This window comes from Lutra lutra, chromosome 17, assembly GCF_902655055.1.
Source record: "Lutra lutra chromosome 17, mLutLut1.2, whole genome shotgun sequence".
NCBI lineage: Eukaryota > Metazoa > Chordata > Mammalia > Carnivora > Mustelidae > Lutra > Lutra lutra.
The window spans coordinates 8,658,605-8,672,902 of NC_062294.1; the positions used below are offsets into that span (position 1 = coordinate 8,658,605).

The window sequence follows — 14,298 nt, forward strand, 5'->3', positions numbered from 1 at the left end:
TAGACACGGAATGTTCTGGCTCCACCTCGGGGTGTTGCATCTTCCAGGCGCCAGCCAGAGCCATCTCATCCATTAAATTCTGAACAAATTTTCTGTGTATATCCTGACGTGAAAAACCTGGCAATTGCTGCTTACATCACTACACTTACTTCTTCCATGTTGCTTGCCATGGCATCAAATTATCCTTTTGCTTTAAAAAAATAATAATTTTTTCGTGTAGGTTGTCTGCCTCAACCCATGAGACTAAGGGCTGGCAAAATCAGACCTGCTGCCTGTTTTTATAAATAAAGTTTTATTGGCACACAGCCACGCCCAACCATTTATGTATGGCTCATGGCTGCTTTCACGCTACAATGGTAGAGGTGCAGAGTTGTTACTGAGGCTGTATGGCCCACAAAGCTCCAAATATTTATTATTTAGTCTTTTAATGAAACAGTTCACTGACCCTGCATGAGATTATAAACTGTCAGAGGACAGAAATCTTCTTTGTTTCGGTCACTTCTGTATCTTCTGCAGCTACCACGGCACCTACCGTCTAGTAGGTGCTCAATGCCTATTTGTCTGGGGGAGTGGAAGCATTAGGACTCCAGCAGACACCTGCACTGCACTCTTGTCTTTGCACGCAGGCCGGGGACCCTTGGTTTGGGGGTAGTGACAGCAAGGTGCCCAACTGCCGCTCAGCCCAGAACATCAGGACAGCTATGATGCTGGTGACCACCAAGTGGATCTCGGATTTCTCGGAAGGAAAATACCAGGGCTACGTCCACCGGCAGCAAAAGCAATGCTCGGTCTGCGTCCGTGGCAGCCATGACAATCTGAAAGTTTGAAGAAATGAGAAAAAACTCAAAGTTTAATTTACTCGAATAAGCAATTGATGCTTTAGAGTATAATTATCAGAAAAAAAAGAAGGGAAAAACCCAACACATTGTTTAGCATACGTTATGTTAATGGCAGGTTAGGATGGCCCACTGTGCATAATTTAGCCAAACAATTGATACCAAATTTTAATATATATATATGATTACAGCTACAGAAACGAAGCACCAAGACAAAACACAGGAGAGCTCATAATAGGCACACGTGAACTCTGAAGGCCTAATTACATCACGGGGGAGGGTAAACAGTTGCTGCTGAACCAAGCAGAAAATGGGGGTAATTTGTAAACAGGTAGAGTGGCGGTCCAGGTGCGCGGCATGTGCGTGGGGCTGGAGGGGCTGGGGGCCTAGGGCTTCCATCTGGCTTTGCAAGGATGGAGAGGTTCAAGATCACTTTCCTCAGCTGAAAACGTGACCTCCAAGCCTTAGACAGTTCAGCTCCCTCCTGGCCTGCCCTCTGGCTCAAAAATAGAAAGTTGAAGACCAGCTTTTCCAGGGAAGCTTCTCCATGCTCTGTGAAATACAAAATGATCTCCATGTCTGCAGTCTGAGGCAGTTTACTATGTGTCTTTGACTGATGCCCTTGACGACCTGAGCGCCTGGGAGCCTCAGGGAGCAGAGGGAGGCCAGTCTATAGCAGCCCAGCCCACAGGATGGACACTGTCAGGAGGACTCCCTCGGCAGATGCTCTAGATGGGGCTCCTTCTTCTATCTGACACCCCTCTGTAGATGGCACATTGTGAATTAGGTGATTGTTCAAGTAGGCTCTGGCTCTGAAGACAGAGTCTGCGAATCCGAATCGATGAGCTATCCGATTGTTTTCCCTTCACTTACACAAAACTGTGATTCTGCTGATGTCCTGGTCATACTGTGTCCTGGCATCATACGCAGGCAGCATGACCCAGCCCGCAGACTGGGACCAAACATCACCAAGGACGTGGAGCATAGCTGCTCTGTGACGCTACGTGGCATCTGTGTCCACAAACAGCCCAACCATCAAAACAAGGAAGCAAGGCAGGTTTAAGAGAAAGTCACGAAATTCTGTCTCTCCCTTCTGAGTCCTTGCGTTCTCTTCATTGTGGGGGGAGGGCACATCTGGGGGCGTCTGGGTTACACGGGGCTGAATAGTGTCCCACCCCACACATCCCAAATCCAAGTCCTCAGAATCTCAGATACGAACTTTTTTGGAAACAGGGTTTTTGCAGCTGTGTCATTACTTAGGACGAGGGTGGGTCCTGAATCCGATAGGACTGGTGTCCTTGCAAGAAGAGAAGAGGCACCGAAACAAAAGGACAAGGGGGAATGTCAAGTGATGACAGAGGCAGAGACTGGAGAGATGTCTACTGGCAAAGGGATGTCAAGGACTGTTGGCAACCGCAGAACCTAGGAGAGGCCAGGGAAGACTCTCACCTTGGTCCTTCAGGGGCCCTGCCAACCCCTGACTTCAGACTTAGAGCCTTCAGAAGTATGGAAGAACACATTTCTGTTATTTTATGCCACCTAGTTTGGGGGCACTTTGTTGTCATAGCCCTAGGAAACTTATACAGTGCCATTTTGAGAATAAAACATAATTTTAGGCTTAACGCGGCATCTTAGGTATCATCCACAAACGCTTTCACTTTATGGGTGAAGAAGCTAAAATACAAGTTAGATGGGAAGTTTTAGGGGACCAAGTTAGAGGTGGAGGCCGGGCCATGCCTTACACAGCTAGGTCTCCAGGGGCAGACACCTTCCACACCATCCCATGCCCTTTGTTAATGGAGAGTCACACTCCGGACAAAAGAACGATGTGATATTTCTACACGGTATGATAGGACGGTATAGTACATAGGACAGTGCCTCCCAAAGATACCCATCCCCTATTCCCGGGGACCTGTGAATATGTTCCATTTTGTGGGTGGAAAAACCCACTTTGCAGATGCGAGTGAGTGAAGGACCCTGTCTGGGTAAGCCCAATGTCATCACGAGGGTTCTTGTAAGGGGCAGGAAGGAGGGTCAGAGTCCGAGAAGGCAGTGTAATGTCAGAAGTAGACAAGAGAAAGAGGAGGCATGGTCCCGGAAGGAGAGATTGGACAGATGGGCTTTGAAGATGCAAGAAGGAGTCACAAGCCATGGAATGCAAGTGACCTCTCAAAGCTGGAAAGGCACGGCATGGGTTGCTCCCTACACCTTCCAGAAGGTTCCAGAAGGAACTGGCCCTGATCAAACTTTGATTTTAAGCCTCCGATCTCCAGAACTATAAGTGACTAAATCTGAGTTACTTTAAACCAAAACTCTAGGGCAATTTGTTGAAGCAGCCATAGGAGACTAACGCACGTGTTCACTCCAAGAGAAGGTTCAGGAGAGGATGAAGGTGTTTGTGGATTAACTGCGTTTCTATCCCTCTGGTTTTCATAAACCTCAGTAGCCAAGGTTAACATTATTTACCTGATCAATTCATCAACCCACCAGTTGATCAATCTTCATGTGGGCTATTTCTGGCCTGGCCAAATCTATTATCAAAACCATCATAAGCTTTACAGCATTGCTGTTCAAGGTAATACAAGAAAATAACTCAGACTACAAAGACTTTCTCACACAGCTATCTCTGACCTTTGTCTGCTTCCAGTTTGGGGATGAAGCCCATGACAGTTGCATGTTTGCTCACTATGGCACAGCTAGTAAGTGATTAAACCAAGGTATGAAACTCAGGCGGCTTTGCTGCTAACCAGTCTTTTTAACTGATAGGTTATGTGCACCAACTTATTTTGTGGCTTGCGATTCTGCCTCCACGTCCTACTGGGACACTGAAACTAGTGATGGAATATCTTCCCAAGCAAGTGGGGGAAACAGATAGCACCATCTCTCTTTCTAGAGAGATCAGCTGGCAAATTGGCCCGTTTCCTGAGAGAGCATGGAGGACGTCTCTGTGGAGTGGGTCCAGTGACACTCCAGACTACAAGCCAGACAGTTGGGGCGGCACTTGCCAAGTGGAATGGAGCTCCCACCTACTCATCATGTAACTCACACGTCCAGGAAGCTTCCAATGAGCCTCAGAGGCTGTATACCGGATTCTGGACCCTCAGAGAACTCCTTCTGAAATGAAGCACATGCATCCCCAAGCACTTCATTCTAATGCATGATCACAGGTAAATACACAAATCCTGCCAAGTGTTGGAATTTGAGGCAAAAGACACATTGATAGGAGCAGGTAACCTTTTCACAGAGCTTAGCATCTTCCAGAGCTCACTGGTGCTAATTTTAACACCTACCCTTTACTGGTGCACAAGGACCAAGTCCCACTCCTTGGAGGAAGGCTTTGCCTACACCAAAAACCATTAAAAAAAATTTCGAATTTCCGCTACCATGTCACCACCTCTATTCATCCGGTAGCCTTAATTCACAAAGTTCATTGTCAAGTTTCCTGGCACCATCACAGGAAACAAGTTATACATAGATTTTTTTTCCTTTTTGTTTTAACTTATGCTGCCATTCAAAGCTACATCTCGCTTATGTTGAGATACAAGTAGCCAAAGTCAGCTCCTCTCACCTGCCCACGTGTCCAGGAAGCATCTGCCACAGAGGAAACGGCCATGCCCAGGTGTGATGGGAACTGTCTTTATAACAACAGAGGTTGTCCCATTACATCACTGAGCAGAAAGGCTCAAAAGAAAAGGACAGAGAGTGAATCGTGGCAGATAGGCAAAATGGAAGAGAAAATGAGGGGGTTTGGGTATTTGCTCACCATGGAATTCTGATTCATCATTAGAAAACCCCGGGGGCCCATGAATGGAAGTATTCAAAGATATTTTAATACGAGCTATAATTCTGGTTTTTTGATATATAGATATTTGTATTTGTATGTTTCAATACCATTATCAGATAAAATAAGCACTTGAGAAAGCCGGATTAAGGGGGGACAGCAGGGGAAAAAACAAATCCGGGTATTCAGTTCCCCTCCCACAAATGCTTCCCGAAACGATTCTCGCAAACCCTTCTGCCCACTGGAACTGTGTGCATATGATTAACTGCACACGAGCACAACAGCTTGCATATGTAGTTAATTTGCTCCAAATTTCCATGCTGCATTATAACCCTAATGATCACTAATAATAGACAAACCCACATTTTATTGAGTAAGTAATTTGAGACATTATGATTTTTATCATGCGAATAGGATCAGGCTGACCAATTTACACTGGGCAGAGGAAGATAAATAACCAGAGAATCAATTTCTCCAGCGGCAGACTCTGTCTCTTGGCAAAATGATATGCATTGATGGAGCAAGCTCTAGATCCTGATAGGCAATTGAGTCAATGAACTTCTGCATTCCAAACCAGAAGGCTGAGCAGGGAGTGAATTTCCACCCATGACCTGATACAAAAGACAGTGGGGAAGGCCCAATTTTGGGGACAGCATAGAAGACCAACGGCTTTGCAGTCGACACACGTATGTGCCACCAGCTCTGCCTTCCACTCACTATGTGGCCTTGGGCAAGTCACCGAACGAGCCTGAGGCCCTACCTAGGAGCAGACGTGGATACATGTGCATACAGCTTAATCAAGAGGATGCAGGTAAAGTCACGGGGCACAGGGCAGGCAGGCAATGAATTAATTCTTCCCACACAATCTGGAACACAAAGCCAGGATGGGAGAAGTACATATTATACATCCATATTGCAGAAAAAAACCAGGACAAATTTCTATTTCATTTCCATAAAAGAAACCAGAGAGGTCCTTAAGAGAAGGGAAAATAACCAATGGCCCTCTCTAGGTTCTCTAAGCAGGTCTGAGCAACCGGAGGGAAGCAGAGCTTGGAAGTACTTCTTCATCACTTCCAGAATATTTGCCTGAATCCTGTCTGAAAACTAAAGCAAAGCTCTTTGAAATGGAAAAACAACCAAGAAAACTCAAGCCCTGGGTTCAGATCTAAGGTCTAGCCCTGAATGGCTCATTCCCTGGACCTCTGCGGGGACGGGTCTGTCTTTCTGAGTTGGGAGGGCTCTTGGTGGCCTGTTTCTGAACCCCATCACTTGAGATCCCCATCCTGTGCTTATGGGGTCCTGTGCTCCTTCAGCCTCACAAGCCTCAGCTCCTCTGGCCTCCCTAACCAGCAGACGATGTCTGTGGACTTAATGAGGTCATCCCTATTCCAGTGCCAGGTCCCTAAGGAGGCTTGGGTCTGACAGGACAGGGTCCTCTTAGGGGACTGCAGAATCCTTCCATCGGGAAATGGGCATCTTGCCCGAGGGTAGTGGGGGAGATCTGAAAGGAGGAGAAAACAGAGGCTCCAGAGGGAAGGGGGGGTGGGGAGGTGACAGACCCTACAAGGGGAGGAAGCCAAGAATGAAGAGACATCACACCTGAGTGTGAGACGGTCTCTACCTTTGTGATGGTTTTTATTTATGTTGAAGCAAGACCATGAGGCCAATATTTATATTGTATCAGATACTGCCAGGCAGTGGACATTATATGACAATCTTCGTGACATATTATGTGTATCATGGCATTGCGTTCTTGCCCTGGTTCTGTTCTAGATAAAAGATCAAGGTCCAGAAAAGTGAGATATACTCCGCTGATAGTCTGCTAGTAACTGGAGGTGTGCGGTTCCACACCACTGTCCCTCAGATGCCAAAGTGCATGTAGCCTGGCCCCTTCTTCAGGTACAGCAGCTGGGCAAACTCCGCCTATGTCACTTTCTATAATCAGAAAAAAAATCCCCAATGCAACCCATGATGGTTTGGAGTGCAGCCTATGAGCGTATCAAGGGTGGCTGCCTAGAGGAAGCAGCTCCTGAACGAAGTTTGGAAAGACTGGTAGAAGTGAATCAGATGACAAATGAAGGACAGGGCAATTCAGACAAAGAGAACAGCATGGCCAGAGGGTCGGGGTGGGGCGGAACAGCTGAGGAAACTGAGACCAGCGTCACTGGAACCAGGACCCCTGGCTCACCTGGTTCTTATGGGCTATCTCCCCACTGCCAGGCGCTCTTCTTAGAACGATGGTGCATGGGACAATGGTACTTTGTGACATGTCTACAAGAGGCCTATGTTAGGATGGCAAAACCAGCGTCCGTTCCAGCAGGGACCACGGACACAGCCATGAGTGGGGGAATCATGTCTGAGGCCCACACATCTCTGACCGGCCTCTCCTGTGGGCAAACGTGTCTCTTCTAGTTCTGCCTGGCCACACCCCAGAGGAAGTCACCTCTCTGGCTCCTGGGTTCGGCTGCCCTGTGGCTTCCTGTGCGGCCAGCGGGCTCCTTTCAAGCTTCTCTCAATCAGTCCTCCATGAACACTCCTTCTCTGGGAGGTGAACCGGCTTCTGCAGGCAGGAGATGAGGAAGCTGGAGGGCCCAGGGAGGTTAACGGCTCGTCCCCAAGAACAAGCAGTGCCTGCAAGGATCTGAATTCTGCAACCCGCAGGGAAAACTGTAGCACAGTAACCAGGGTTCCATAGGGTAACAGGGGTGTCACCTGGAAAAAGACATCCCCAGCTGAACCCAAGCAGCCAGAATTGTCATTTTAAGTTTGATTTGTTTTTGTGCAGCAAATGCAGTTCAGTTTCTCTGCATTAAAAATCTAAAACCCCAACACAGAGGACCCAACACCAAGCCATTAAATATCCCCTTTGCAGCCAGCATTAGCTTAGGGAAAAAATACTAGAAGTAGCTCAGTAGCAATATGTCGATGTGAGACGTGGCCCTGTAAGTTCTCTCTGCTCGTTTCACGTCTTTTTAAATCACTTATTTTTCTGACCTGAGTGTTATCAATACTTCAGAAAACTCTGATCCTAAAAAACATTTAAAATCATTAGGCCACCTAGAGACCAGTAACATCTCTGTAAATGCCTTTCCAATTTTTTTTTTTTTCCTGTACATGTCTGTTAGTATGTGTTTTGGTAATTTTTTTCTATAATTAAAACCTTCAGATTTTCCTTCCTTCCTGTTCTACCTCATATTAAATCATGAGCATTTCTGTCCTTTTACATCTTAAGCTCTATCTGCACTTTGAAATGTCCTTTCGTGAATTTTATCTTAAGGAGACAATCAGTGGCATCTTTATGGGAATAGCCACATAGATGAGTAAAGAAAGATATTTACAATGGGCCAACAGGGTTCTAGGTCACACACACACACACACACACACACACACACACACACACACACACACAGAGTGCAGGTGGCCTCTCACCCTGCCCTGAGGCTCCCTGGGGGGACGGGTCCTTTTGAACTGGATCCTGCTCTCTCGCAATCACGAATCTGAATTTATTGTTGAGGAGGGAAGCTGTGAGAATGCTAAGAGGGTCTGCACAAGGGAGCTGGCAGACACAGCAGCCTGCTTGCCATCATGCGTTAATTAGCTTTTGCTCATTATGGAGGAGAGAAACCGCACTAGAAAAGAAATGTGAGTCCTCTTGCTCTTCTCGAACAGGGAGCCCGTCCTCTTTTGCCACAGCTGGCATTCCTGTTGGCACAGCCAGCCACCCGGAGGGCAGGCAGAAGCCTGATCTCTGGCAGAGAGACCTTGTGGAGAAAATGACCTTGGGGAGAAAAATGTCCTAGGTGACCTTGAAGAGGATGAAGCTAACTCAGCCTGACCAGAAATGTAAACCTGACCAGCATGCGACCTCTCTAAGCACAGTTTTACTGTCCTGGGATGGGGGAGTCTGTTTAATAAGCTTTCACTAGAAAGCGAGGCCTCAGGGAATGGGAGGATTTGGCAAGGTGTCCATCCCGCCTCAGCTGCTCGGGGGTGGCAGGGGGCAGCAGGGCAAGGTTTCTACTTGCCAGGACCTTGTAAACATGAAGATTTGGACTTGGTTTCTGCTACTGACTGGCAGTGTGACGTCAGGCAGGCAACGAGTACTGGGTCCGCATCTCCTATGCCAACCCCTACTCCACAGGCTTGTCAGGCCTTACGCACAGACCCCGAATCCAGTGCCTACAGAGAGGACCAGTCCCTCTCCAGTCACCTGGCCCAGGAAGGGCTCATCCTTTCTCTCTGCACTAGACTTGCAAATCGTAATGTACAGAATTATTGGAATCACTATGCTGTCCGCCTGTAACTAACATAACATAGTTTTTCAACTATACATCAATAACAAAAATTCAACAACAACAAGAACAACAAAAACCAGTCTGGTGTCACCCATGTCCCGGCACTTGCTGGGCAAGGAAGGGTAGGGAAAGGAATGTCCTCCCAGAGCTGAGAACAGAACCAGAGAAAGAGCTGGAAATTCCAGAGCAGAGATTACTGTTGCTTTTCTGACTGTCCTGACTTTCCAGGCAGCCCTGTGTGCCTCTCTGCTCCTTGAGGGATGTAATAAACTGAACATCACTTATGTAAAGCCACAAGGCCCTGCCCTGAGTCTAAAAGGGGAGTCCAGCATTGTCAACAGGGTCCCAGAAAAGCTGTGACGGAAAACGGTCACCACACGAGCCACAATGCACCAGTCTCCATGCTCATATTCCCGCTGTGTATAGAAGAAGAGAGCCAGGATAACAAATTGAGGAAAGGTAATTTCAAAACGACTCACTGCCCGTGTGGGACAATTCCTTCGGCATCTCCACTGAACCTGGAATCTCTCTTCTGGTGTCTAAAATCATCTGACACATGGGGCGCCTGGGTGGCTCAGTGGGTTAAGCCGCTGCCTTTGGCTCAGGTCATGATCCCAGGTCCTGGGTTCGAGCCCCACGTCGGGCTTTCTGCTCAGCAGGGAGCCTGCTTCCTCCTCTCTCTCTGCCTGCCTCTCTGCCTACTTGTGATTTCTCTGTCAAATAAATAAATAAAATCTTTAAAAAAAAATAAAATAAAATCATCTGACACTAACATCTTCAAGGTCACCTCTTTTGAGATGGGATAAACTCAGAGCCCAGGGCACACTGGCAGCATTCACATCTATCCTTTCTAGTCCTCAACCCACTGCAGACATTGCTAATCAATCCCAGCACTCTTACAGTCAAATGTACATATAGTCTCAGGAATCTTCCCAAAACGGAGCCCTAGGTGGCCAATGCCGATATAATGGAGGTGATAAGCCTTTCCTACAGGGAGAGACCAAGGTGTATCATTTGTGTCTTTTTCCCTCTTAAGCCAAAGTCTCCAATAATACAGACAGGGAGGCCCTGACTCTGGTACTTCCATAGTTACTGCTCCAAGCAGGCTGCACCAAAGAAAGGCTTGTCAAAAGCCTAGCACATCATTAATAATGCAGAAAACTCAGACACTTATACGGAGATCAATTGGCAATAATTCTGTGGGACACGACTGGGACTTAAATTGCAAAGTTGAAAATGAAGGGCATTGTCTCACTAATTCAGGAAGAGTGATGATTTTGGATTTTCTAGCAAAAAGAGGTACCATCTGATGGGCGCTATCTGGTGGGAGTCTGGGTACAGAGTGAGCCCCGTGATGTGGTTGTCAAGGGGGGTTGGGGACAGCTGTAGGGGATGTGGTATTTGAGAGACCACTGGAGGAAGGAGAACACTGAGTCAAGGAAATGCCCGATTTCTAAATCCAGGAATCTTATAGCTACCAGGATAGCCCAGGAGCTGGCAGAGGGGAACTAGAAAGAGGGAAGACAGGAACAAAAATCATGGAGTGGTCTCAACAGCTCAACATGAAGTAGCCCTTCATGACCGTGGGACATGCTTCAAGGATCCACAGAAGACAGATTCTTACTCATGTATTTTTCCAAGCAAAAAGCTAAGGGACACTGGTGGGAAGATATGCATGACCTTTGGGTTCCTGGAAGAGTCCCAGGAGACTTCTCTAAGGAGTTGTGACCTCTTGCCCCCAGACACTCCTTCACTCCCAAGCATAAGATATTTAAGGAACAGCCTGGGGCATATCCTCCACTTATGGATGAATCACAGACCATGAGACATGTCCCTGCTCCCCGCACCTTAGTGTGGCTCTCTCGGTCACCTTCTGAGGGTCAGCCTCTGAGTCTGGCTATATATTCTAGACAGTCTGGAATTCTCCTGGATCGCCCTACTACTAGCCAGGGCCCATGGTTGTCGAACAGTAAACTGATTTTGGTTTTGAAGAAGTACTGTGCCCCTAGTCAGTATTACTTAGGGCACATGCAAAAATGGAATGGTGTTGGGATGAGAGGATTATAGGGTGTTCCTTTTTTTTTTTTTAAGTTTATTTATTTGTTTGTCTTATTTTTCTGGATATTAGTAAATGTTTAATTCACAAAATGCTGGCTATTTAAAATAATCAGCAACACAATGTACCACTGATGAGTTATAGGTGATTTTCCTTCTGATTATATTCTTGTCTTTCTTTATCTTTCAATAAGCCCACTAGTGGCCTGTTTACTAAGTATATTTAATGCTGTAGTTCCATTCTCTTTTATCTTTAAAATAATAATTTAAAAGACCATGCCTTGCCTAATAGATTGCCCAGGAAAATGGAAGGTATGTTGAGTGATACAATGAATAATTCCTTCATGTAATTTATGGCATTCCAGTAAGCGAGCGCTGGGAGTACTGCAGGTATGCTCTGAGAGAGAAGCATTTTTGTTTTTAAATAATTAAATGTCTTTTTTTTTTTTTTTTAAGAAAATGACACAAAATCATTCAGTACGCTTGATATTGAAAAGATAAACGCCTTTGGGAAAGGCCGGGAAAGGATAATCGTCCCACAGCAGAATAAATATCTGGGAATGAAGCCCGGGGCACTGGGGAAGCCGGTCTTACGATCACTGGGCGAAGTCGGGGGACGGGATATTAAAGACAGCGGCGTGTCTGAACAGAGCCCCGAGAACAGGCAGCTGCTCAAGACTAATGAGAACGGCAGAGCACACCTCGGAGAAAATGGCTTTTGCGTTCTGATAGTTTGCATACAATTTCATTATTTATGTAATCCTATCAAAACATATAGAATGCCCAAATGGATGTCAGAAAAATTATTGTCATTACTAATAATGGTGCTTTTCATTTATACAGAGTGCCTTTTTCTGAGACAGTGAAATATTTTTACATTGGGCATGAGGCTTTTTAGGAGAATTAATGCTGAAAATATCCCTTTAGTGTGGTGTGTGGGAAGTATTATAGATGGGAGAGAATAAAGATTAATATAAAAAATGTCAAGGGTGCATAATAAAAGGCATTCCATTCAGGTCCGTACCCCATTACCACCAGCCCTGCAGACCACATGGGCTTGGCCACAGATATGAGGTGGCAGCTGGCTCATCTGACCTCATCTACGTCTGCACGACTGAATCAGAGATCCCCTGAATAGCCCCTTGGCCAGGCCTGTCGATGCCACCAAACTCCCATGTCCCTGTGACCTGGGCCAGGCCACACCTGCCTGATGGTGGAAAAGACAATCCTCAATCTCAAGGTCCTGGTTTAAAAGGTAAAAATCTACAACACGGATGAACCCGAGGACATTATGCTCTGTAAAATACGCCAGTCACAAAAGGTCAAATATTTTATGATTCCGCTTATATGCGTTACCTAAGACAGTCAAATTCATCGTGACGGAGAGTAGAATGGAGGTTGGCAGGGGCTGGGGGGAGGGAGACATGAGGACTTCTGTTTATAATGGACACAGAGTTTCAGTTGGGGACGATGAAGCGTTCTGTCCCGGAGGCAGAGGGGTGATGGCTGGATCCCGATGTGAAAGTGCTTTATGCCGCTACCACAGACACTTGAAGATGGTCAACATCATAAGTTTTATTTGTCGATTTCATCACAAACAAAACAAGGACAAAAAAAGAGGTCAATCTCATGTATGTCCAGATGAATGTAGTCTAGAACTCAAATCCATAGCTTTTGTCTCTCTCTGGACTGGTAGCCATGGATTTGTCTCAGGCTTTGAGAATCACTGGGATATGGGGTTCCCAGGAAATGAGAAGAATCCCTTTCTCCAGCCTACCTGGATACATTGAATGCCTTTGATTTTGTGGACAGACTCAGAAGGTCCAAAGCAAAAGACGGTCCCTAGAGGCTCTGAAAGACTATAAGAGGATGGCATCGTTGGGATGGAGACATCCATACGGTGTGCTCGTTGGCAACACGCGTGTCCTCCATGGAGCTACCCACGACACACAACCCCACATATGGGCCTTCCAGAGATGGCAAATCCAGCTGAGAAGCTCCTGCAAGCCGAGATACCCCCTGAAGAGCGGAAGAAGTCTGCCACCTAACTTGAGAGCTGCCCTTCACAATTTAAAGAAGCCCTAGTGTTGGTACACGTTCCTGCTGGACTCTCCAGAGTATCAGCGTCGGCACTGAAATCTAGCTGGCATGCTGTCCGTTAATGATGCCACTGTCCGGGCAGCCAAAGGTCTTGGGGCCAGCATTTCCGGGGCCAAAATGTTGGGACCCCAGTGCGTGATCCTTCCGAACCATCCACGCATTTGTAGCAGGGCACGTGTTCAGTCTTCAGAGGAGGAAAACCTAAAAGCTGATGGGCAGAGCCAGCCCTCCTCTGCCGTGACCCAACGCATGGGCATCACGCTCTGCCCTGAGTCCCAGCCTTTGTGGCAGAGTCTGTGTGAGGACCTTAAGCCATCGCAGCTAATGGGATTTGCGCCAGAAAGGGGCAAAGGGCGGGCCGGTGAATGCTTTGGGGGAGAAATGACATGAAAAATATCTGAAGTGCTGGGTCGTCTTGGGGACAGTTTTAGAGACACGCAAGGACTACATCTGTCAGCTTGCTTTGCAGAAGGTCTGTGCATGCACCAGAGGAGAGAAACCATAAGCAAGAAGTAATGAAGTCATCATTACAAAAACGAAAAGGAGAACCAAAAAGGCTTTTCCCGAGTCAGACAAAATCATTCTGGGGGCCTGGCAGACAGACATGCGCTTTTAAACAACGGCTATAATAACGTAAGATTAGACTTCATTACTTATTCATAAAGTTTTGGTTAACGCCAAGCTTCATTTGTAACAGTTTACTTTTATAAATAGCATCTTTTGGGCAGATGCTAGTTTTGGGCCATATAACATCACAAAAAACTGTCTCGCTGGATTATGGGGCAGACCCCCGCTTGTCCTTGGTCGTAACAGTTGCTTATCCACCACCGGGATTACAAAAAAGTTATAAAACATTCAGGCTCTTGACCCTACGACACCACTAAAGTGACTGTGTGCATTTATACTTCATCTTGGACTTCCTGCTTGGTTTAAAGCACTATTGAAATCTGAGGACAGCAAACAATGTTTGATGAGGCTACAATCTTTATACTAAAGAGAGAGTCAGAAGACCAGTAAATCCACAGCGGAATTAATAATTGAGATTCCTGGAAGCTCTAAACGGAAATACTAAATATGCAAAATCTTGTTGAAAGGCATAATTAAGTCCATCAATGCCTACAGTTTAAAGGACAAGCGATTTCTTACTAATGTTAGAAACGTCAATTTCATATAAAAAGGTATGGTCCTGACAAGTGGAAAAACAGCCACTGACAAAGGAACACAGTTTTTC

General features: G+C 46.4%; 1 protein-coding gene across 5 annotated transcripts in view; it reads right to left on the reverse strand.

Annotated features, from left to right (window-relative positions):
* The window catches only part of WWOX (WW domain containing oxidoreductase), a 944,020-nt gene that overhangs the window by 145,417 nt on the left and 784,305 nt on the right, over nt 1-14,298 (reverse strand). The window contains exon 9 of one of the 5 annotated variants that reach the window (XM_047710176.1): nt 13,506-13,541. The exons of the other annotated variants lie outside the window; for them this stretch is intronic. Within the exon in view, the coding sequence (XP_047566132.1) occupies nt 13,521-13,541 (21 nt within the window). The 3' untranslated portion in view covers nt 13,506-13,520. Of the gene's footprint in view, nt 1-13,505; nt 13,542-14,298 lie in introns of those variants that run through there. 5 annotated transcript variants of the gene reach the window in all.